At 35.3% G+C, this 25,428-nt stretch overlaps 1 protein-coding gene across 1 annotated transcript in view; it reads right to left on the bottom strand.

Annotated features, from left to right (window-relative positions):
- IQCM (IQ motif containing M) overlaps nt 1-25,428 on the bottom strand; it is a 270,054-nt gene that overhangs the window by 91,936 nt on the left and 152,690 nt on the right. The window contains exon 10 of the mRNA XM_089911275.1: nt 24,583-24,717. Within this exon, the coding sequence (XP_089767401.1) occupies nt 24,583-24,717 (135 nt within the window). The remainder of the gene's footprint in view (nt 1-24,582; nt 24,718-25,428) is intronic.

The raw sequence follows: 25,428 nt of genomic DNA, 5'->3' as shown, positions 1-25,428 counted from the left end.
TCATCAGCGTCTTATAGTTTTCCAAGTAAAGTTCTTTTACCACCATATACAAAAATAAACTGAAAATGGATGGAAGACCTAAATGTAAGACCAGAAACCATAAAAATCATAGAGAAAAATATAGGCAAAACACTCTTTGACATAAATTGCAGCAAAATTTCTTTTGATCTGTCTCCTAAAGCAAAGGAAATAAAAGCAAAGATAAATAAATAAATTAAACAAAATTAACTAATTAAATTTAAAAAGCTTTTGCATAGCAAAGGAAACTATCGACAAAATGAAAAGACAACCTACTGACTGGGAGAAAATATGTGCAAATTAAATGACTGATAAGGGATTAATATCCACCATATATAAACAGCTCATACAACTCAACATCAAAAGAACAAACAACCCAGTTAAAAAATGGGCAGAATGACTGAAAAGACATTTTTCCAAAGAGGAAATGCAGATGGTCAACAAACACATGAAAAGATGCTCAACATCACTAACTGTCTGGGAAATGCAAATCAAAACCACAATGACATATCACCTTACATTTGTCAGAATGGCTATCATCAAAAAGAACACAAATAAAAACTGTTGGTGAGGATGTGGAGAAAAATGAACCCTCCCGTACTGTTGGTGGGAATGTAAATTGGTACAGCTACTGTGGAAAACAGTATGGAGGTTCCTCAAAAAGCTAAAAATAGAACTAACATAAGATCCAGCAATTCCACTCCTCGGTATAAATCTGAAAAAACACTAATTTGAAAAGATTCATGGACCCCAATGTTCATAGCAGCATTATTTACAATTGCCAAGATATAATAGATATACACAAAATGTATTTTATACAAATATACAGACACACACACACAGACACACACATGCACACACACACACACACACATAATGGAATACTACTCAGACATATAAAAGAATGAAATTTTACCACTTGCAACAACATGGATGGACTTGGAGGGTATTATGTGAAGTGAAATAAGTCAGACAGAGAAAGACAAATATTGTATATATCACTTATACAGGGAATCTAAAAAATACAACAAACTAGTGAATACAACAAAAAAGCATCAGACTCACAGAATTAGAAAACAAACTAGTGGTTACCAGTAGTCAAGGGAAGGGGGAGAGGAAATAAACAGGTAGCAGGTTAAGAGGTACAAATTATTATGTATAAAAGAAACTATAAGGATATACTATACAACACAGGGAATATAGCCAATATTTTACAATAACTATAAATGCAGTATAACCTTTAAAAAGTGTGAATCACTATATTGTATGCCTGTAACTTATATAACATTGTTATCAACTATACTTCACTCTAAAAAAAAGATATTGCCAAAAATAGTAATAAAATACTTAGGAATAAACTTAACTTCGGAGGTGAAAAACTAATACTCTGAAAACTACAAGACACTAATGAAGGAAACTGAAGATGACAGAAATAAATGGAAGAATATCCATTCGTGTTCGTGGACTGGAAAAAACTAATATTGTTAAAATGGCCATACTACCTAAAGCAATGTACAGATTCAATGCAATCCCTATCAAAATACCCATGTCATTTTGCACAGAACTAGAACAAATAATCCTAAAATTTGTATGGAACCACAAAAGATCTCAATTAGCCAAAGCAATCTTGAGAAAAAAGGAATAAAGCTGGAGTTATCCTATTCCCTGACTTGAGACTATCATGAAAAGCTAAGCAATCAAAAAAGTATGGTACTGGCCCAAAAACAGATACATATATCAATGGAAAAGAATAGAGAGTCCAGAAATAAATCCTACACTAATATGGTCAATTAATCTACAAAAAGGAGGCAAGAATATACAACGGGGAAAGATAGTTTCTTCAATATATGGTATTGGAAAAACTGGACAGATACATGCCAAAGAATAAAAGTGGACTATCTTCTTACACCATACACAAAAATAAACTCAAAATGGATTAAAGACCTGAATATAAGACTGGAAACCATAAAATTCCTAGAAGAAAACATAGGCAATGCACTCTTTGACTAAGTCTTAGCAATAACTTTTTTGTATCTATCTCCTCAGGCAAGGGAAACAAAAGCAAAAATAAACAAATGGAACCTAATTAAACTTAAAAGCTTTTGTATCAACAACACTAAAAGGACAACCTACTAAATGGGAGAAGATATTTGCATATGATATTCTGAAAAGGGGTTAATATCCAAAATATATAAAGACATCATACAATTACATATCAAAAATCCAAATAACCCAAAGAAAAAAATGAGCAGGAGACTTATTTAAATACACATTTTTCCAAAGAAGCCATACTGTTGGCCAACAGGCACATGAAAAGATGCTCAACATCACTGTTATCAGGGAAATTTAAATCAAAATCACAAGGAAGTATCACCTCACACCTGTCAGAATGGCTCTTTTCAAAAAGACCACAAATAACAAATGTTGGCAAGGATGTGGAGAAAGAGGAACCCTTGTACACTGTTGGTAGGAATGTAAATTGGTGCAGCCACTGTGGAAAACAGTAGGGAGGTTGCTCAGAAAACTAAAACTAGAACTACCATATGATCCAATAATTCCACTCCTTGGTATATATATCTGAAGAAAACAAAAACACTAATTCGAAAAGATGCACGTGCCCCAACATTCACTGCAGCATTATTTACGATAGCCAAGATATGGAAACCACCTAAGTGTCCATCAACAGATGAATGGATAAAGAAGATGTGGCATATATATATATATATATACAATGAAATATTACTCAGCCATAAAAAAGAATGAAATTTTGCCATTTTTAACAACATGGATGGACCTGGAGAGATCATGCTTAGCAAAGTAAGTCAGACACAGAAAGACAAATACTGTATTTTTTCACTTATATGTAGAATCCAAAAAATAAAACAAACAAATGAATTTTAAAAATCAAAAACTATTCATAGATACCAAGAACAAAGTAGTGGTTACTACTGAGGAGAGGAGTGGAGGGGTTACATAGGAGAAGGGAATTAAGAGGTACAAACTACTAGATATAAAATAAATAAAATACAGGATATAATGTACAGCATAGGGAATATAACCAGCATTTTATGATAACTTTAAATGGAGTATAATCTATAAAAATATTGAACCACTATGTCATACATCTGAAATTAACATTATAAATCAACTATACTTCAAGAAAAACATATTAAAACAGAAAAAAACAAGCGATCAATAGATGCTGAATTGGCAACAGATTGAATCAAGCAGCCACTCCTAAGAAAAACTTTAAAATAATAGACACATGAATGAATACAACAGAATAAAGGGTCTTTAATTAGATCTAAGCATTATGGGAATATAATATACAGAGAGGTATTTTCATTCAGTGGTCAAAAGATAATTAACTTACTAAATGTTGTTGATACAAGCAGATATCCATTTCGAAGAAAGTTGGACTCACGTCATAACCAGATATAAACTCCAAGTGCATTAAAGATAAGAAAATACAACAATAATTTTAGAAGAAAATTTTAGTAGACTCTGTGTAACTCAGAACTTGAAAAACCTTTTTTTATTGCATTATAGTTGATGTGAATATTATATCAGTTTCAGTTGTGCAATACAGTGATTCAAAATTTTACAGATTATACTCCATTTAAGGTTATTATAAAATACTTGCTATATTCCCTGTGCTGTAAAGTATATCCTTGTAGCTTATTTATTTTATGAAAAATCTTTTCAATCAAAAAAGTAAAACCAAAGGTATAAAGATATACATTGATAGAAACAAATTTTTTATTACAAAACACCATATAAACATAGTTTACAATTAAATGACTGGAAAATGATTGTAAAATATATGATAAGTGAAAGATTACTATATAGAATATTGTAGAAAGCACATTAAAACCAACAACATAAAGAGAAATAACGAAAATGGGCAAAAATTGTAAATAGGCAAATTAGAGGAGAGCACAAATGTATGGAGAGCAGCTAAATGTCATAGAGAGAGAAACGTAAGGTAAGTTTAAATTATTCCTTACTCACCAAACTGGCAATTCAGATAAAAAGGATACACTCAAACTTTGCTGGGGGGTGTGGAATTTGAATTATCACAGCCTTTTTTAAAATCATCCTGTAAATCTCAATGAAAATTTTTTAAATGTATAATTTTGATTTAATAATCTCATTCTTGGAAATCTATCCCATAGAAATAAAAGCACCAATACAAAAAGATGTTTGTAATGGTCCCAAACTGTAAACAAAGTAAGCTCTAATCAACAGGAAAATGACTAAATAAACTGGAGTGTATATGTATTGTGGAATATTATCAAGGCATGAAAAAGAGTTAGAGGGTTCTCATGATATATTGCTAAGTGAAAAAAGATTTTGAGAAATGTATATAATATGATTCTAGTCTGTAAAAAAACAGTAATCATAAACATGTACTTTCATATGCATATATAAGCAAGAAGAGCATAGAAGAAAATTTAAATTTTACAATACTACATTATTTACATCATCAAAAAGAGTTTTTTTACTGTGAAAAAGTTCAAAGCTATACAATATGAAAAAATGGCTCTTCCTCAAATGCTTTGCAGCCTGCTTACATTACAGAAGTGAAAATTTAATCTACACAGAATGAAAGCTACTTCTCTGTGTAATCATGAGACTAATCCACGTTTAATTTATAAATAAATAAATAATAGTATAATGACAAAATGCTCTAAATAGAACTTTAACAATTTGATATTGCTTTTGTCAATTGAACATGTTTGTAAACATTGGAACTAGGAAATCCCATGAAAGAAAAAATCTTATGGCAATATTTTAAATATGTAAACTGAATATGAAGGATTAACATCCAGAACAATAAAATAATCATTCTGGCATACTTTTTGTTATTTCCTACACATTTTGCTTATTGCTAAGTGTTATATTCTATTTTAAGGAAATTATTTATTATAAAAATTTACAAATAATCAATTCTACTATTTTTTATAACCTCTCATAAAAGTAATTACACATGTGTTAAGTTATAGGACATCTACAGATGAGTACCGTGAGGGGAATTCTAGTTATATGCCAAAGTACTTTCCTATCTGACTCCTGGAATTATGATCTCAGCAAGAACTGAAGTATAATAGTGATACCAAACTGTGAAGGGAATCACCAGATCAGTTTACTATGAATAGATCATGATTATCACTCTCATCAAGTAGGTAGCACTAAACTAAGCACCAACCAAAGCAGATTTGATAGTTAGTCCTTTCCCCAGAATAGGAAGAAGAAAGGACATGAAGTTTCTAACATTTATGAACCTGTAGATGTGTTGCTTTATATAACATATGCATTTCTCTGTTGTTTGTCTCCCCCAAATTTCTTATGGTGAACCCCTAACCCCCAATGTTATAGTATTAGGAAGTGGGGCCTTTGGGAGGTAATTAGGCTGAGATGATGACATGAAAGTGGAGCTCCCATGATGGAATTAGTGTCCTTATTTGAAAAGAAATTGACATGAAAAAAAAAAAGAAAGAAATTGACATGAGAGCTTACTCTCACCAGATGAGGATGCAGTGAGAAGTTGGCCATCACTGAGAACCAAATCTACCAGCACTTTGATCTTTGGCTTCCCAGCCTCTAGAATTGTGAGGAATAAATATCTGTTGCTTAAACACCCAGTATATTGTATTTTGTTATCACAGTCCAAGCTGACAAAGACACTAGATTTATTGGTGAAATAAATCTGTATTTTTAATTTCAATGCATTTGTCTTCAGAAACAATTACAAATAATAATTTCTTGAATGTAAGCTGGCAGCTACCAGTTTTTAAAATTCATTATATGCAGCACTAACAGAAGCAGGCCCTTCAGAGGAGACTGCATACTAGTTATAATTCTGTCTTATTTTTATTTTAACAATAAGAATAATGCCCCTTTTTAATATTAAACATTTGTTCTGATTAAACACTCCATTTCTGCTGACTCATAACAGACACTGGCCTGGTACTGTTTATTAACTTTCCTATGAATATATTGTTTATAGCAGGTGTCTGATTAACATAACTGGTCACTGAAGCTTCAGTGTTGGCTACATACTTTGCCTGGTAGTAGTAGGTCCAGCTCCTTTATCACCTCATGCATTTGAATCATAATCAGATTTAATCCCCTCCTAACTTTCCCTTTTGTTGGGTGACTCACACTTGGCTGGCTATGCACACATGTCCTAAGTTCACCAGATCAGTGCAGAAAACTATCTGAATATGCCTGATACAGATTACTCATGAATAAGAAATTGTAACCTGAATATTATTATAGGATCTCCACCAACTTGCCTGGAGAAGAGTTTTGGAAAGTTCTAAGAGGAGCAGATTTTTTTCTGAAGGGTAACTTTCCTTCATGGCCCCAAGACAAGATATAGGGCAACTAAATCATCTACTTTTTATCATCTCTAGGATTATATGGGTATATCCTACCTTTCTAATTTTTTTCTACTCCACTTATTTTAGAGAAAAGTAGTTAAAGATTTTCTTTTCATGTCTCTCACCTTAGTACTGGCATATGTCCTTCATTCTGCTGTGACTGGTGACACCACATCTACCCTCCTTTTTGTATACAAGGTTCTATCCTATGAACTGGATCATTGCAGTGAACAAGAAAGATAAGAACCCTGCCATGTTGAAATCAACAGGCAGTTGGAGGAGATAGACCATGAACAAACAAATATGTGTGTAATAAAATATCAGTTAGTGATAAGTGGAATGAAGAAAACTAAACATTAAAGAGATGGAAGAGGAGAGAGGGCAGAGGACAGAGAGAGGAGAGTGGGATGTTTCGGACAGGAAAACCAGGAAAGGCCTTTCTGAGCAAATGATGCTTGAGCGGAGATGTGAGTCAAACTCTTGCAAAGTGATCCATGAGGAAAGAAAATTCTAAATAGAAGAAACAGCAAGTGCAAAGAATTTCGTGTATTCAAAAAAGCAGAAGGCATCAGCCTGACTGAAGTAGAGTAAGCAAGAGGGAGAGTGATAGGACCTGGGGTTAGAAAGGTAGAAAATGTCTCACTTCTTGGGTGTTTGAAGTTTATTCTACATGTGATAGGAAGGAACTAGAGAACTTTTAAATTTTATTTTTAAGTATTTCAGACATGTAAAAAAGAAATAAAGGAAGAAAATGAGCACTGTGTACCCAGCATCTGCCGTAAGAAACATTACAAGACTAAAGAAAGTACTTTGAAATAAGTCTATTAAAGCAAGATGACTGAACTCTAAAGCTCTGCTGTAGTATTTTGTACCTATATTCAACAGTACTGTATTGTGCACTTAAAAATTTGTTAGTAGAACAGATCTCATGGAAAGTGTTCCTACTACAAGAACATAAAATAAAATTAAAAAAAGGAAATAATTCTAACAAAAATGTATAAGATCTTTAGGGAGAAAAAATAAAACCACTGAAAAACATAAAATATGTAAATACAAAGTATATGATGTAAAACTACATAATTTTATAATTTTTATAGAATATATAAAATATAAAGACAACCTATTGAAAAGAAGGATTTAATATCAAAAAGAAGTCAATTCTCTATAAATTATCTCAATATTAACTGCATTATTAATGCAATGAAAAAGATTCATTCCCGCATTTTCTCTTTTATAAATTTATTTATTTTTAGCTGCATTAGGTCTTCACTGTTATGCGCGGGCTTTCTCTAGTTGCGGCGAGCGGGGGCTACTCTTCATTGTGTTGCATGGATTTCTCACTGTTATGGCTTCTCATTGTGCGGAGCACAGGCTCTAGGCATGTGGGCTTCAGTAGCTCTGGCTCACGGGCCCTAGAGCACAGGCTCAGTAGTTGTGGCGCACAGGCTAGTTGTTCCGTGGCATGTGGGATTTTCCCGGACCTCGGATTGAACACATGTCCCCTGCATTGGTAGGCAGATTCTTTTTTTTTTTTAAATTAATTAATTTTATTTTTGGCTGCATTGGGTCTTCGTTTCTGTGTGCGGACTTTCTCTAGTTGTGGTAAGCAGGGGCTAACTCTTTGTTGCAGTGTGGGGGCTTCTCACTGCGGTGGTTTCTCGTTGCAGAGCACAGGCTGTAGGCAGGAGGGCTTCAGTAGCTGTGGCACATGGGCTCAGTAGTTGTGGCTCATGGGCTCTAGAGCGCAGGCTCAGTAGTTGTGGAACATGGGCTTAGTTGCTCCGTGGCATGTGGGATCTTCCCAGATCAGGGCTCAAACCCGTGTCCCCTGCACTGGCAGGCAGATTCTTAACCACTGTGCCACCAGGTAAGTCCCCATTCCCACATTTATAAATAGTGAAAAAATTCAAGAAGTTCCAAAGCAAAAAAAAAAAAAAAAAAAGTAGTAGAACTTCCCCTGCCAGGTATGGCTCATTACAAAGCTATACCAATTGGGGTCCTAGTTTAGGCATATGCTAAGAGATAAAAGAAATAGAAATGAATATCCGGAAACAGACCCAGATTTAGTTGGAAATTTGACATCTGGTAGAAGCAGTGTATCATCCCCCTTATCTTTTTCTCGATTTCTTTCACTCCAGACCCATAACCTTATATGGAGCTCAGACTTAGCTGTGCTGGAGAGCTCTCCCTTTATGCAAAAATCTCATTATTTCACCAGCAGCTTCCAGAGAAGTTTCATCTGGGCTAAATTCAGCAGCATTTCTGACTGTGAGGTTATTAAGATGGAGGTTTTAGTTTCACATTTGGCTTTTTAAATGCTAGATTCTTGCTCTGTACCAATGTTAGCCTCTCTTCTCTGTAACTGACTGAGGTTCCCTGACATGCCCAGACTCCTTATAAAGCTGTTTCTTCTTTGGTGGGAAAGAAAAAGAGAAGTAGTCATTATTCTGAATTTGCTGTCTTCCTTTACCATTCATGTTTTTATGCTTTTACTGCATATATATGTGCTCTCAAACAATATAAAATATCATTTTGAATATCAACAAGTTTTACATAAATTGTGTCCTTTTGAAACTTTTTCTTTTTTCATAATTCTTTTTACAAATATTTATCCATGTTGATACATGCAGCACTAGCCCACTACTTGAGTGGTGTTTATTATATATTTTACTGGTTCTTTTTATACATCTGAAGTACTTGATAATATGTCTTAAAAAGAAGAATGGTATAGGAGGTAAAGAAGGAAGTAGACTTGGCAAATAGACTCCATATTTTGAGGAGTTTCTTATAAAGGAGAGCAAAGAAATGGAATGATAATTGAAGAAGAACAATAGATTATGTGACATCTAGGGAGGGTGTTTGTCAGATGGCAAATTTCTCGGCATGTTTGTATGCTCTTGAGATACAGTCCAGGAGAGCAGAAATAAATAACAGAGGTAAGACAGGAAATAATCTGGAGTAAAGAAAGTAAAGACAGTAATAAAATCCTTGAGTAAGTCAGAGACAACAGGAGACTGTGGTCAAGAAGGGATGAACAGGGAAAGTTCATCCATTGCAGGAGGAAGAAAAGCAGGTTCTGAGGCTGAAGATGCTGGAAGGTTGATAGATTGGGAGGTAGGAAGATAAAATAATCTTTCCTAATTGTGTCTGCTATATCAGTTTTATTAGAGATAAGGTCATCAACAGAAAGGAGGAAGATGAGATATTTAGTTTGAGGAGGGCCAAGATCATGTGGAATATTAATTGGGGAGAGGAAGAGACTGAATTAACTTGAAAAGTGGAATAAAATTGCCTGGCTATTCTGAGGGTCTACTTGACATTTGTGATCAGAAATTGAAAGTGAAATAAATCAGCCTAGTTATGATTTTTCTCCAGCCATGTCATGTTTATCTACATGAACTAGGCAGAAAGTTTGTTTTATCAGAGTCAGCCTGTTGGAAAATAAGTCTGTGGTGGGTGAGGAGGTTAAAAATGTATGCAGGGGTACCACGGAATGAATCTAAGCTGAGTAAGGAGAAAGGTAAAAAATCTCAGGGGTTATGAATACTGTAAATGTAGTAAAGTTAATGGATTGAATGTCCCCATGGGGTTGCAGATTTATTGAAAGGGGAGAAGAGCCAAAAGCATATGAGGAGGGGATCGGAGGGTAATAGGCTGAAAAGAAAGATGGAAGATATTACTGGTAATGAAAAAATCTAGTTACAACCTAGGAAGTATTATAATTAAGTAGCTTTCGAAATACAATCATTAGAAATGAAGACTCTAGAAAATGAGAGCTCAAGATGCAGCGAAAACTGTTATCGGCAAGCACCTTCAGAAGACTGAGAACACAAAACAGCTGGAAGTAAATAGAAAAATAAAAATTCCTTAAGGTACTCCAAATGCTACATCCTGTAAATTTTATGTTAAGGAGCTAGTTATCACCTGCAGACTAACCATTTAGCATATGGTAGTTGGTAACAGATCTCTTTGTCTTTCACTGTAACCAAAACACCATGAAGAACATAGTATTAGAAGTGTTCCAAACAATGATTGGTTTTAGGTATCCACAGAAAATACGAAAGCATGGCGTCAGCAAGAGGTATGCAGTAGTTATACAAGCAATCATCTCATCCCCGAAAAGCAATCCTGCTCCTTATTCTGTACAATATTTAGAATTTTTTTTCCAAGGGAAGATTAAGCAGATTGAGATTTACCTGCTAGAAATTATTTAGCTCATAGGGGGCATTAATGCAAGACAGGGGTTCTCATTCCCTTTCTGGCTCCAACAGCCCAAGGGTGAGGCTCACTGCATGGCACAGAGACCGCACTGCCATGGAGTTCTAGCACTCTAGCGATGGTTCCATCTTCTCTCTCCTTGACAAAGTCTTTGGAATTCCAGCAAGTGAAAGTTATAGGAATTATCTTTTAATCCATTCAAATTTATTTCTTACTTTAAAAGTCCGGGTACATTAACTTTCTTGGAATCAAAAGATTTGGAATTCACTTTACAACTTATTTAAATACATGAATATGTTATGAGACCTTGGCTAAGAGCCACTAGTTTAAGTGATTATTTAATATTCAATGTAAATCTCGGTGCTAGAAAATATGCACAACAAATTGTAGGTGTACACTCAATTTTGTGTCTTCTCTGATTGGTACTATGAATTAAACTCCATAAAAATATAAAAAGAAAGAGAAGGTTATGATATCTGCCTTTCTTATAGGCAGTTATTAGTACTGATGGGAGTTACTAACTATAATGCACATGCTATACTAATGTGCTTACATGGGTATTCCTATTTTTACCTCAAAGGATTATAAGTGCATTTAAGGATGTATATGAAAATCAAGTCCTCTATATCCAAACCACTAAACAACATCAGCTAAAAAGATGTCTGGTCCCTCATCATGCTAAAAAAATATATAAGCATTGGTAGATAAAGAATCACTGGCAGGAATACTTCTAAAGAATAGAAACCCAACATCTTTATGGTAGGAAAATAAGATATTTACATTAAGATTCCTAAGAAACTATGCTCTAAAAGAAGCTTACTCTATAAACATCTCCTTGCACAACAGGCCAACATGACTGATTTAAAAAAAAAAAAAACACTTCTGTTGACTTCAGTGTGGTAACAGTCACAGAATTTTAAATTTTGGAAACAGAAATACCAAAATGAAACTCTCGTGGGCTTGTACCTGAAGAGATAATCTTTAAGGAAACAATCCTTTAGCATTAACTTTTGGCTTCTATGCTGCCAAACTGGCAGCATCCTGCAAGAGGCTTGTTTTCATGAATCTGAATCACAAGCTTTCATTTCAATACCACTTATAACTTAGATCAGCATGATAGACTTCACAGCATAGGAGTGTCATGGTGCCTTATAGAGCAGAGCATAACTCCTTTTAAAAGCTTGATTCAGGAATGCTAGAAAATGTTCATTCCTAAAGGTGACTTAAGAAGTGAATTGAGAACTGTAAAACTTACTTGACCATAAAGGTCTGAGAATTACTTTAAGCCCTTTGGACATTTTCACTTCACTGTGGGAATTAACAGGACTCTGGATCAAGTGAAATGCCAGAAGAAATAAAGCTCTTTAATGCAGTGTTTATGATGTTGGAATAATTATACTGTATCATAAAATTTTGCATTTCATAAGAATTTCTGATGAAATATTTTATATTAACATTTCTTTCATTTATCAGAGACTTCCAGAGCAAAGCTGTTCTCACCAAGGAGTTTATATTCCTGATCTTATAGTAATTCAATCACATAAAACAAAGACTTGCTGGTGGATCTCCGTGTGTTAGGAGTACTGGGTGTGTAATCTTAATAAACAATGATCTAACAAAAGAAGCCTAAAGCCTTGTTCTCTAACAGACTTATAAAAGTAATTATACCTTTACTGAAGTTACACTACTCTGAAACCCCTGCTGTTCCTGCTGTTTCTTAAAGATGGTTATTTTCTACTTAAAGAAAATAGACAGGCTTTAGAAGAATAGCTGGTGTTAAGTAATATTACACAATTTAATCAGATTCTCTGTGCAGCTTATATAACAATGGTACAAATATTTCAACCCAAATAATAAAAGACTCAAAGTTTTAAAGAAACCCAGAATGGCTAATTAGGGTAACCTAATAATCCGAGTAACAACTCATGTGACTGTAGGATAGAAAAGAAGGGAAAGGGGAAAGTCTTCCACAGGCAATGACCATTCCCAGGGCATATCATTAGCATAGGCTTTCACAGGCTTTGCACAGCCATGGATAGGGTCAAAAAAAGGCATTAGCAGTGTTAAATAATGTAAGATGAGACAAAATGTCAAGAACTCTCTTTTAAAAGTGTTAGAGGAGAAAGCAGGCAGAATTTTAGGAGCAGCTGCTTGGATTAGGTAGCTGAAGCAAGGTGAGGAGAGTCAGACCTTTCAGGATTGCTCTTTGCCCCTAGGGTTTGGTCTCCAGTTTATTCAGGGGTATTCAAGCTCTAGGGAAAAGTGTTTAAATAGCTCCTACTGTCACAAACTGATTTATATCCAAAATCTAATTTGCATTGTGCATTTGGAAACATCCATTTTCAATAGGCAGATGACAGGTGAATAAGGGACTTAAAATAAGAAGAATCCTATAGGGAAAAGCAGCCCCCATCAACTAGATCTCAGTGAATGATCTGGCATCTTTTAGTCAGCAGTTTTAGTAACATCGTGCCCTCTCCAGGTACCCACCCAGCAGACACGTCTCCTCTATTCAGTGTTACCAGAAACCCTGTAAATTCTAATTTGCTTTGCACACAATCCCTTATGCGTTAAACCTTGGTCTTTTTTTTATCTAGTTAACTCATCCTACAATGATTGACTAAGTCTTAAATACACTCTATAACTTTCCCTGATTTCCAAACTTAAGACATAATTAATATCTGTATCATCTTAGCACCTGATACATGTGTGAATGTGTAAGCATTTACAACATTGTATTTATCCGGTTATATATGTGCATGTCCCTCCAGTTATTATGGAGACTGAAACCTTTGAACCACATTACATTTCATAGCACATATTAAGTGCTTAGAAGATCTTTGTTGAATATATTTGCAACAACAATTTTATCAAAAAAGATTCTGGATTGTCTCAACCAAGGAAGACATCCATATAATATGCTCTAATGCATTGCCTTTCTCTTTATGACTTATACCAGAAATTATCCATCAGAGAAGAGAAAGTGCTTGTACCTTTCACATGGCTGAAAGCATTAGAGAATATCGGTTAAAGTACCAGGGGGAAAAAAGTGGCATCCTTTTATACAGGGTTACACTACACCACTGACAAAACCTTTATATCTTTGTAATGCACAGAAAGAGTCTGTAGATTCAGGGGACCTTAGCAGTAATCCCTCAGAGCAGGTGGGACAAACGTCAAACACTTCTCAAGCTATCCAGTGTTGCATAACAAAATACTTAAATCCTGCTAAAAAAACTTCATGGCAGTACAATTCATTGGACTCACTGGTGAAGTGGAAGTGATAGTAGAAAGACTATTCCTGTTGTTCAGTCATCAGTATGGGTGCCAGACTTTCCTAATATTGACCACATGCCTTAATCATCTTTATTGCTTCATTTCTGATAAGTCGATTTTGTGCTAGGAATTATATTCATTTACCTGCCTCCACATTTTTGAGCATTTTGTCCTCCTCTAGTGAATAAATGTAGACCTATACGTCATAAGCTCTACTGAAATGGATCATGACAAGGATCTGAAGACCTGACCAATATCAATATGTCTAAAATGAGAATCATTTTCTCCACATAACAAGCCATCAAAGGAATCTAAACTGATTTGAAGAGGTAAGAAAAAAATCAACACCCATTGGCATTAACAGTATACATAACACACTTGATAAGAGATAAATGAGCAGATATTTCAGATCAGTGGGACAGGAGGACACGCCACATGCTACATAGCCCGCCATCATTATCTGGCCACAACCTCATAAAAAGACAACGAAAAGCCAAACTGACTGAAATTAAAGCTTAATGGATGGAGGTTAGAAATAAAAATTAACTCCTTATAGAGAAACAGTGAGTTCATGGATTGAGATTTGTACCAGCAACATAAATACATAGTGTGATCACATTTTTATTAAATATATTTTAAAAAAGAAGACAGATTGCCAGACACTTTCCCCAAATGGTTATGCAGGCACTAAGAGATCTTTAAAAGACCTGGCTACCTGCTGTAGTTGACCTCTAGTCATTCTGAATCATAAAACTGTCAGTATTTTTCATTTCATCTTTGCTTTTTGTATGCATTTTCAAAATGATTTATGATAAGAATGTGTTAAATTTCTTTTTTATTTATTATTATTTATTTATTAATTTTTGACTATGTTGGGTCTTCATTGCTGCACATGGGCTTTCTCTAGTTGCAGAGAGCGGGGGCTCAGTAGTTGTGGCTCACAGGCTCTAGAGCGCAGGCTGAGTAGTTGTGGCACATGGGCTTAGTTGCTCCGTGGCAGGTGGCATCTTCCCAGACCAGAGATCGGACCCATGTCCCCTGCATTGGCAGGCGGATTCTTAACCACTGTGCCAACAGGGAAGTCCTTTCTTTTTTAGAATTTAAAATAAGGCTTTTGTAACATGTTACCTCTGATAATTCTGCGTTATTTTTTTAATGTTTATTTATTTATTTTCTTATTAGTCATCCATTTTATACACATCGGTGTATACATGTCAATCCCAATCTCCCAATTCATCACACCACCATCCCCAACCCCCGCCGCTTTCCCTCCTTGGTGTCCATACGTTTTTTTCTCTACTTCTGTGTCTCAATTTCTGCTCTGTAAACCGGTTCATCTGTTCCATTTTCTAGGTTCCACATATATGCGTTAACATACGATATTTGTTTTTCACTTTCTGACTTACTTCACTCTGTATGAAAGTCTCTAGATGCATCCACGTATCTACAATTGACCCAATTTCATGTTTTTTTTATGGCTGAGTAATATTCCATTGTATATATGTACCACATCTTCTTTATCCATTCGTGTGTTGACAGGCATTTAGGTTGCTTCCATGTCCTGGCTATTGTAAACAGTGCTGCAATGAATATTGTGGTACATGTCTCTTTTGGAATTATAGTTTCCCCTGGGTATATACCCAGTAGAGGGATTGCTGGGTCATATGGTAATTCTATTTTTGGTTCTTTAAGGAACCTCCATATTGTTCTCCATAGTGGCTGTATCAATTTACATTCCCACCAACAGTGCAAGAGGGTTCCCTTTTCTTCACACCCTCTCCAGCATTTGTTGTTTGTAGATTTTCTGGTGATGCCCATTCTAACTGGTGTGAGGTGACACCTCATTGTAGTTTTGATTTGCATTTCTCTAATAATGAGTGATGTTGAGCACCTTTTCATGTGCTTCTTGGCCATCTGTATGTCTTCTTTGGAGAAATGTCTATTTAGGTCTTCTGCCCATTTTTGGATTGGGCTGCTTGTTTTTTTAATATTGAGCTGCATGAGCTGTTTATATAATTTGGAGATTAATCCTTTGTTCGATGATTCATTTGCAAATATTTTCTACCATTCTGAGGGCTGTCTTTTCATCTTGTTTATGGTTTCCTTTGCTGTGCAAAAGCTTTTAAGTTTCATTAGGTTCCATTTCTTTATTTTTGTATTTACTTCCATTACTCTAGGAGGTGGATCAAAAAAGATCTTGCTGTGATTTATGTCAAAGAGTGTTCTTCCTATGTTTTCCTGTAAGACTTTTATAGTGTCCAGTCTTAATTTAGGTCTCTAATCCATTTTGAGTTTATTGTTGTGTATGGTGTTAGGGAGTGTTCTAATTTCATTCTTTTATATGTAGCTGTCCAGTTTTCCCAGCACCACTTATTGAAGAGACTGCCTTTTCTCCACTGTATATTTGCCTCCTTTATCATACATTAGCTGACCATAGGTGCATGGGTTTATCTCTGGGCTTTTTATCCTGTTCCACTGATCTATATTTCTGTTTTTGTGCCAGTACCATATTGTATTGATTACTGTCGCTTTGTAGTATAGTCTGAAGTCAGAGAGTCTGATTCCTCCAGCTCCATTTTTTTCCCTTAAGACTGCTTTGGCTATTCAGGGTCTTTTGTGTCTCCATACAAATTTTAAGATTTTTTGTTCTAGTTCTGTAAAAAGTGCCATTGGCAATTTGATAGGGATTGCACTGAATCTGTAGATTGCTTTGTAGTATAGTCATTTTCACAATATTGATTCTTCCAATCCAAGAACATGGTATATCTCTCCATCTGTTGGTATCATCTTTAATATCTTTCATCAGTGTCTTATAGTTTTCTGCATACAGGTCTTTTGTCCCCTTAGGTAGGTTTATTCTTAGGTATTTTATTCTTTTTGTTGCAATGGTAAATGGGAGTGTTTCCTTAATTTCTCTTTCAGATTTTTCATCATTAGTGTATAGAAATGCAAGAGATTTCTGTGCATTAATTTTGTATCCCACAGCTTTACCAAATTCATTGATTAGCTCTAGTAGTTTTCTGGTGGCCTCTTTACAATTCTTTATGTATAGTATCATGTCATCTGCAAACAGTGACTGTTTTACTTCTTCTTTTCCAACTTGGATTCCTTTTATTTCTTTTTCTTCTCTGATTGCCATGGCTAGGACTTCCAAAATTATGTTGAATAATAGTAGTGAGAGTGGACATCCTTGTCTTGTTCCTGATCTTAGAGGAAATGCTTTCAGTTTTTCACCATTGAGAATGATGTTTGCTGTGGGTTTGTCATATATGGCCTTTATTATGTTGAAGTAGGTTCCCTCTATGTGCACTTTCTCGAGAGTTTTTATCATAAATGGGTGTTGAATTTTGTCAAAAGCTTTTTCTGCATCTATTAAGAGGATCATATGGTTTTTATTCTTCAGTTTCTTAATATGGTGTATCACACTGATTGGTTTGAGTATACTGAAGAATCCTTGCATCTCTGGGATAAATTCCACTTGATCATGGTGTATGATGCTTTTAATGTGCTGTTGGATTCTGTTTGCTACTATTTTGTTGAGGATTTCTGCATCTATATTCATCAGTGATATTGGTCTGTAATTTTCTTTTTTTGTAGTATCTTTGTCTGGTTTTGGCATCAGGGTGATGGTGGCCTTATAGAATGAGTTTGGGTGTGTTCCTTCCTCTGCAATTTTTTGGAAGAGTTTGAGAAGGATGGGTGTTAGCTCTTCTCTAAATGTTTGATAGAATTCACCTCTGAAGCCATCTGGTCCTGGACTTTTGTTTGTTGGGAGATTTTTAATCACAGTTTCAATTTCATTACTTGTAATTGGTCTGTTCATATTTTCTGTTTCTTCCTGGTTCAGTCTTGGAAGGTTATACCTTTCTAAGAATTTGTCCATTTCTTCCAGGTTGTCCATTTTATTGGCATAGAGTTGCTCGTAGTAGTTTATTAGGATGCTTTGTATTTCTGTGGTGTCTGTTATAACTTCTCCTTTTTCATTTCTAATATTATTGATTTGAGTCCTCTCCCTCTTTTTCTTGATGAGTCTGGCTAATGGTTTACCAATTTTGTTTATCTTCCCAAAGAACGAGCTTTTAGTTCTATTGATCTTTGCTATTGTTTTCTTTGTTTCTATTTCATTTATTTCTGCTCTGATCTTTATGATTTCTTTCCTTCTGCTAATGTTGGGTTTTGTTTCTTCTTCTATCTCTAGTTCCTTCAGGTGTAATGTTAGATTGTTTGAGATTTTTCTTGTTTCTTGATGTAGGCTTGTATAGCTATAAACTTCCCTCTTAGAACTGCTTTTGCTGCATGCCATAGGTTTTGGATTGTCGTGTTTCCATTGTGATTTGTCTCTAGGTATTTTTTGATTTCCACTTTGATTTCTTCAATGATCTATTGGTTATTAAGTAACGTATTGTTTAGCCTCCACATGTTTGTGTTTTTTACGTTTTTTTCCCTGTACTTGATTTCTAATATCATAGCATTGTGGTCAGAAAAGATGCTTGATATGATTTCAATTTTCTTAAATTTACTGAGGCTTGATTTGTGACACAAGATGTGATCTATCCTGGAGAACGTTCCATGCAAACTTGAGAAGAAAGTGTAATCTTATGTTTTTGGATGGAATGTCCTATAAATATCAATTAAATCTATCTGGTCTATTGTGTCATTTAAAGCTTCTGTTTCCTTATTAATTTTCTATTTGGATGGTCTGTCCATTGGTGTAAGTGAGGTGTTAAAGTCCCCTACTATTGCTGTGTTACTGTCAATTTCCTCTTTTAGAGCTGTGAGCAGGTGCCTTATGTATTGAGGTGCTCCTATGTTGGGTGCATATATATTTATAATTGTTATATCTTCTTGGATTGATCCCTTGATCATTATGTAGTGTCCTTCCTTGTCTCTTGTAATGTTCTTTATTTTAAAGTCTATTTTATCTGATATGAGTATTGCTACTCCAGATTTCTTTTGATTTCCATTTGCACAGAATATCTTTCTCCATTTCCTCACTTTCAGTCTGTATGTGTCCCTAGGTCTGAAGTTTTTCTCCTATAGACAGCATATATATGGGTTTTGTTTTTGTATCCATTCAGCAAGCCTGTGTCTTTTGGTTGGAGCATTTAATCCATTCATGTTTAAGGTAATTATCGATATGTATGTTCCATTTACCATTTTCTTGATTGTTTTGTGTTTGTTTTTGTAGGTCCTTTTCTTCTCTTGTGTTTCCCATTTAGAGAAGTTCCTTTAGCATTTGTTGTAGAGCTGGTTTGGTGGTGCTGAATTCTCTTAGCTTTTGCTTGTCTGTAAAGCTTTTGACTTCTCCATTGAATCTGAATGAGATCCTTGCTGGGTAGAGTAATCTTGGTTGTAGGTTCTTCCCTTTCATCACTTTAAGTATATCATGCCATTCCCTTCTGGCTTGTAGAGATTCTGCTGAGAAATCAGCTGTTAACCTTATGGGAGTTCCCTTATATGTTATTTGTCATTTTTCCGTTGCTGCTTTCAATAATTTTTCTTTGTCTTTTATTTTTGCCAATTTGATTTCTATGTGTCTCAACGTGTTTCTCCTTGGTTTATCCTGTATGGGACTCTCTGCACTTCCTGGACATGGGTGGGTATTTCCTTTCCCATGTTAGGGAAGTTTTCGACTATAATCTCTTCAAATATTTTCTCGGGGCCCTTCTCTCTCTCCTCCTTCTGGGACCCCTATAATGTGAATGTTGTTGCGTTTAATGTTGTCCCAGAGGTCTCTTAGGCTGTCTTCATTTCTTTTCATTTTTTTTCTGTATTCCGTTCCACAGCAGTGAATTCCACCATTCTGTCTTCCAGGTCACTTATCCGTTCTTCTGCCTCAGTTATTCTGCTATTGATTCCTTCTAGTGTAGTTTTCATTTCAGTTATTTTATTTTTCATCTCTGTTTGTTTGTTCTTTAATTCTTCTAGATCTTTGTTAAACATTTCTTGCATCTTCTCGATCTTTGCCTCCATTCTTTTTCCGAGGTCCTGGATCATCTTCACTATCATTATTCTGAATTCTTTTTCTGGAAGGTTGCCTATCTCCACTTCATTTAGTTGTTTCTCTGGGGTTCTTTGTTGTTCCTTCATCTGGTACATAGCCCTCTGCCTTTTCATCTTGTCTGTCTTTCTGTGAATGTGGTTTTGCAGGTTTTGCAGGTTGCAGGATTATAGTTCTTCTTGCTTCTGCTGTCTGCCCTCTGGTGGATGAGGCTATCTAAGAGGCCTGTGGAAGTTTCCTGATGGGAGGGACTGGTGGTGGGTAGAGCTGGGTGTTGCTCTGGTGGGCAGAGCTCAGTAAAACTTTAATCCACTTGTCTGCTGATGGGTGGGGCTGGGTTCCCTCCCTGTTGGTTGTTTGGCCTGAGGTGACCCAACACTGGAGCTCGGGCTCTTTGGTGGGGCTAATGGCAGACTTTGGGAGGGCTCACACCAAGGAGTACTTCCCAGGACTTCTGCTGCCAGTGTCCTTGTCCCTTGGTGAGCCACAGCTGACCCCCACCTCTGCAGGAGACCCTCCAACACTAGCAGGTAGGTCTGGTTCAGTCTCCTATGGGGTCACTGCTCCTTCCCCTGGCTCCCGATGCACACGCTACTTTGTGTGTGCCCTCCAAGAGTGGAGTTTCTGTTTCCCCCAGTCCTGCTGAAGTCCTGCAATCAAATCCCACTAGCCTTCAAAGTCTGATTCTCTAGGAATTCTTCCTCTCATTGCCAGACCCCCTGACGTGTGGCTCAGAACCTTCACTCCAGTGGGTGAGCTTCTGTGGTATAAGTGTTCCCCAGTTTGTGAGTTAACCACCCAGCAGTTATGGGATTTGATTTTATTGTGATAGCACCCCTCCTACCTTCTCATTGCAGCTTCTCCTTTGTCTTTGCATGTGGGGTATCTGTTTTGGTGAGTTCCAGTGTTTTCTTGTCGATGATTGTTCAGCAGTTAGTTGTGATTCCGGTGTTTTCAAAAGAGGGAGTGAGAGCATATCCTTCTACTCTGCCATCTTGAACCAATCTCCTTTCATTCTTTTATCATTAAAATTTCTTATGCCCCAGAATACTACCTTTTTTAGTCCTCTTTAATCCCTTCTATGCTTAATCAAAATCTTATTATTAGGGTTTCCCTGGTGACGCAGTGGTTGAGAGTCCGCCTGCTGATGCAGGGGACACGGGGTCATGCCCCGGTCCGGGAGGATCCCACATGCTGTGGAGCAGATGGGCCCGTGAGCCATGGCCGCTGAGCCTGCGCATCCGGAGCCTGTGTTCCGCAACAGAAGAGGCCACAACAGTGAGAGTCCCGCATACCACAAAAAAAAAATTAAAATCTTATTATTAGACAGTTTGTTCATATGAAAACAATTTTAGGGGAAACTCATTATATGCTGTCCATTTAATAACATAAAGCCATATCTTGAGAAAATAACAGAAAATCCAGTGTTGTCTGCTTGTAGTGGGTAAAGCTGTGCCCTGAGGAGCAGGAGGCCCAGGATATAGTTACAGTTTGCCACCAACTAGTCAGGGAGGCTGAAATAATTCATATCCTATCTCAGACCATTGTTTCTTCAGATGCAGAGGGTATTTCGGGTTTTAACATTTTTGTCTAGGGCTCCACAGTGAAAGTGGATTTGTCTTCGTTGTTGAGTTCATTTCAGTTGCAGAAAACAAACTAAAAGTTCTATTTATGTGTTGAGAAAACACTGGAAAACCTTCAAAGTTCAAACTTCTAAAATTAGTTAGATATGAGAATAGATAATATAGAATCAGATTATGATTTTGTTTCCTTTGAGATATGCCATCCTATTGTTATTAGTTTCATTTGTTGAGATGTAAATGAATATCAAGTAAAGGTTCTCATGTTTGCATAGTCTTCAGCTTTTAAGATCAGCCACTACATGTAGTCTGAAGGGGCTTCATTATCCCAAAGGAAGATTTTCAGACAAAAATCACATCCTCAGTCACAATTTTTTGTTACCATAGTGATAAGAAAAAAAATGGAAAAAAAAAAAAAAAAGCTAAAAATACCTGAACACATACAGACAGTTTTGGAACTTTGACCTACTTGGTGTCATACACTGACGAAGTTAATCAGTTTAATTAAGTACCTATGGGTTAGGTGAAATATTCTACTGGATGAAAAAATGTGTAGGTTGCACATCTGGAGCTATTATCCACAATCAAATAAGTCAGTATGAATGAAGAAGATTGACAATCCAAAATGCATAAAATCAGATTCTCTTAGAAGAAGCAAGCAGAAAACATTAATTTAGCTCCACTTCCCATAAATTTTCTGTTTTCTTTCCATTATTTTAGAATTTCTCCATTTTAAATTAAAGCTTCTTATAAACCACTAGAATTTTTGAACTGGATGTAGCAGCATAATTGGATATATATTTAAAATTATGTTAGAGTGGCTTCTTTCTATAAAGGAAAGCTTCCCAATTTTAGGCATTATAATAAAAACAGTATGTTTTACACTAACTGTTCTTTTGAAAATTCTAGTTTTAATAAGAAATTTAATAGAGTAAATCATTTTCAGAAAACCTACTATATTGCAAGGCATTATCTAGTCTGTGAAAGATCAATAAAAGGCAATACTTTCTGTCAAGAATATTTTAACCATCTATCTAATTATGCTTTTGTAACACTGAACTTTTAAATTTTACTCCATATAGTAAAATGGAAAGAGCATTGAACTTGACTTGAAGAGACCAGGGATAGTTTCTGCTCTCCTAATGGCTTAAAAAGGTCTCTAAGTCTCAGTTCTCTCATTTGTAAAATGAACAAAAATGAGCATATCATCTTCTCTAGCACACAGGTCATTATGGTAAGCAAGAGATGATATGGGTGTAAACCAGTTGATAACATTCAATACAAAAATCTCTATAGAAATACGTCATTCAACAATTAGGTCCAACATTTTAACATTTTCAAAATAAAAATTATGAAAATTAATTTTCATAATTATCTAAGTATACTTAAAATTATTTAATAATAATAATAGCAAACACTTATTGAGCACTTATAATGGGCCACATGTTTTACATGAATTATTTCATTTTAATCTCATAACAGCCCAATGACTTAGAGAGTATTATCTTCCTTTTACATATATATAAAGTAAGGCATAGCAGAGATAAATAACTTGTCCAAAGACATACAGCTAATAAGTGCTGAAGCCAGGAATTAAATCCAGGCAAGCTAATACTAAGCCATGCCCTAAACCTAAGCCTTTATGATATACTCCAAAATAATCAGTGAAGGAAAATATCACTATGAAACTGTTAATTTGAAGAAAAACATATTTTAAATTACCAAGTTTCTGAAGTATAAGTTTCTGAAATCCCTAATTGATTTTATTTTGCTGCATTCAATTTTTAAAATTTTATTATTATTTATTATAAAGAAAAATGGTAAGAATTTAAATATAAACAGTAAATACATCATACCCTTATGATAGGTTATTACTCTATCATAAATAATGTTGTAAAAGATACTTATGGCTTGGAAATTAATGAGTATTGTTAAGCAAAAAAGTAGATTTTCAAATATTTAGAAAACTCCAATTTTCATAAAAATGTTATATGCACAGAAAAAAACTGGGAATGATGAACATCCAATGTTAATTGCTATTTGTTAGTAATTTTATATATTTCTATATTCCCAAATTTTCTATAATAAATATTTAATGTTTTTGTCATCAGGAAAAATTTGCTTAAACATCCAACATGATCTGGATGCTTCTCCAGACTGTGAACAAATATTTACCAAGAGTCTAGAAAACTTTTCTAGGTACTAGGGATTCAGCAGTGGCAAAGCAAAGTCCATACATAGGTAAAGAATTAGATAATTACACTAAGAACTAACAAAGGAAGAGAACTTCAACCTTTAATGAAGCTTCAACCTTGTCACTCTGACATTAATCATACCTTCCTACTGGTATGTGGGCCCTTCACCTCTATTAAAAAAAAAGATCCTGAAATATTTTGTTTTGCTTGTTTATCTTTTCCTCTCAATTAAATTACGGGTACATCATTCATCATCTTTAAACATGGCAGCCAGCCGTAGCATCAGTGTGGACACAGAAAGAAATGATGAGAAGAATCTTAAGGAGTTAAGGAAAATTCATTGAGATTTCCCATACCTTGGTGACAATTTCCACTCCATTACTAATCTTTAGAGAATGGAGAAATGTTGCTCCAGTTAACTTACTAAATATTCCCATACAAAAACAATATTATCATTTCACTTATTGACTGTTCAGAAAAGAAATGATTTTCTAACTGTGAAAATCTATTGTATTGAAATAACTGATAATGCTTAAACATTTAAACTTGACTATATTCTTTGGTACCAAATCTATTCAGCAGAAATCATTTTAGCATCAGTATTTAAAATACATGGTGGTTTAAAATATATCCTGACATAACTTATATTGTATCAAAAATACATTAAAAGCTTAAAAAGCTAAAGAATCTCTTCTACCTCTCTAAAAATAATTTTACCGTATTAACTTCTTTTAACCTGTTCTTTTAATCTCTTCTTTCATATATATTAAAATCAGGTTTTGAAAATTTGAAAAAAAGGGACTTATAAGACAAGTTTAATGAAAGTAAGAGAAGGAAGGAAAGAACAAAGGAGGAAAACAGGGAGGAAAGAAAGAAAGGAGAAAGCAAAAAAAGAAATGAGAAAATACCTCTATGGACCAGGTCCCAAACCTCATCAATTTGCTGGTGCGTTGGGAAATGACCACAGTCATTGAAGTACTTAAGGAGCTCACTTCTTTCTAATCCTTGCCAATCTTCTCTTCTAGCAAACATTGTTTCATAGACTACAAGGAAAAAAAGATAAAATAAAATATTTTCTTTGTAAATAACATATCAAGTATACACCCCACCTGAAAGTGGGATCTGGATTTGAAGACACTTTCACTCCAGTTTTATTTTGATGTCTGGTGATAAGCCTCCATGAGGGGAGTAGGACCATGTCAGCCTCCTGGGGCAGGCAGAGGAAGTGGGCATGCTTCTCCCTCCCCAACTCCAAAGGAGGGAAATTTGGTCTTGCTTCCCCAAAGAGAACACTGGCATCCTCTGGCCTGGTTTACATGACAGTTGTCCATAGACTCTACATATATCAACGTTCAAACCACATCGTAAGACATAGCTCAGGGCTTCTGGGGGCCTGATTTCTGTTGACCCATTTCAGCATTCATTTTTTATTAGTTTTGATTAGTTTCCCTAATTTTTTCATCTCTTTTTGACTTCTACCCACATTCTAACTGTTTACTTGAATTGGCGATTCCACATTGGACTGCTTATTCTACTGCTGATTTTGCCCTTAAAATATCTACTTTTTGGTAACTTCATGCATTCCTACTTCCTACTTTAATGTCTTTTGTCACTCCTGGCTCAAGGCTTCCCCAGAAAATCATTCAGTCGGGACAACCCTCACCTATTTCCCATACTTGGCATTAGACAGGGTTTAGATAATGACCAAGAGAACTGATGCACGCGTTTTGTAAGTGTAGTTCTCCATTTTATTT

The sequence above is a fragment of the Delphinapterus leucas genome, chromosome 5 (assembly GCF_059928025.1).
Source record: "Delphinapterus leucas isolate spDelLeu-1000000601 "Yukka" chromosome 5, BTC_Dleu_Yukka2, whole genome shotgun sequence".
Taxonomy (NCBI): Eukaryota; Metazoa; Chordata; class Mammalia; order Artiodactyla; family Monodontidae; genus Delphinapterus; species Delphinapterus leucas.
This window is presented reverse-complemented; position numbering and strand designations above follow the sequence as displayed.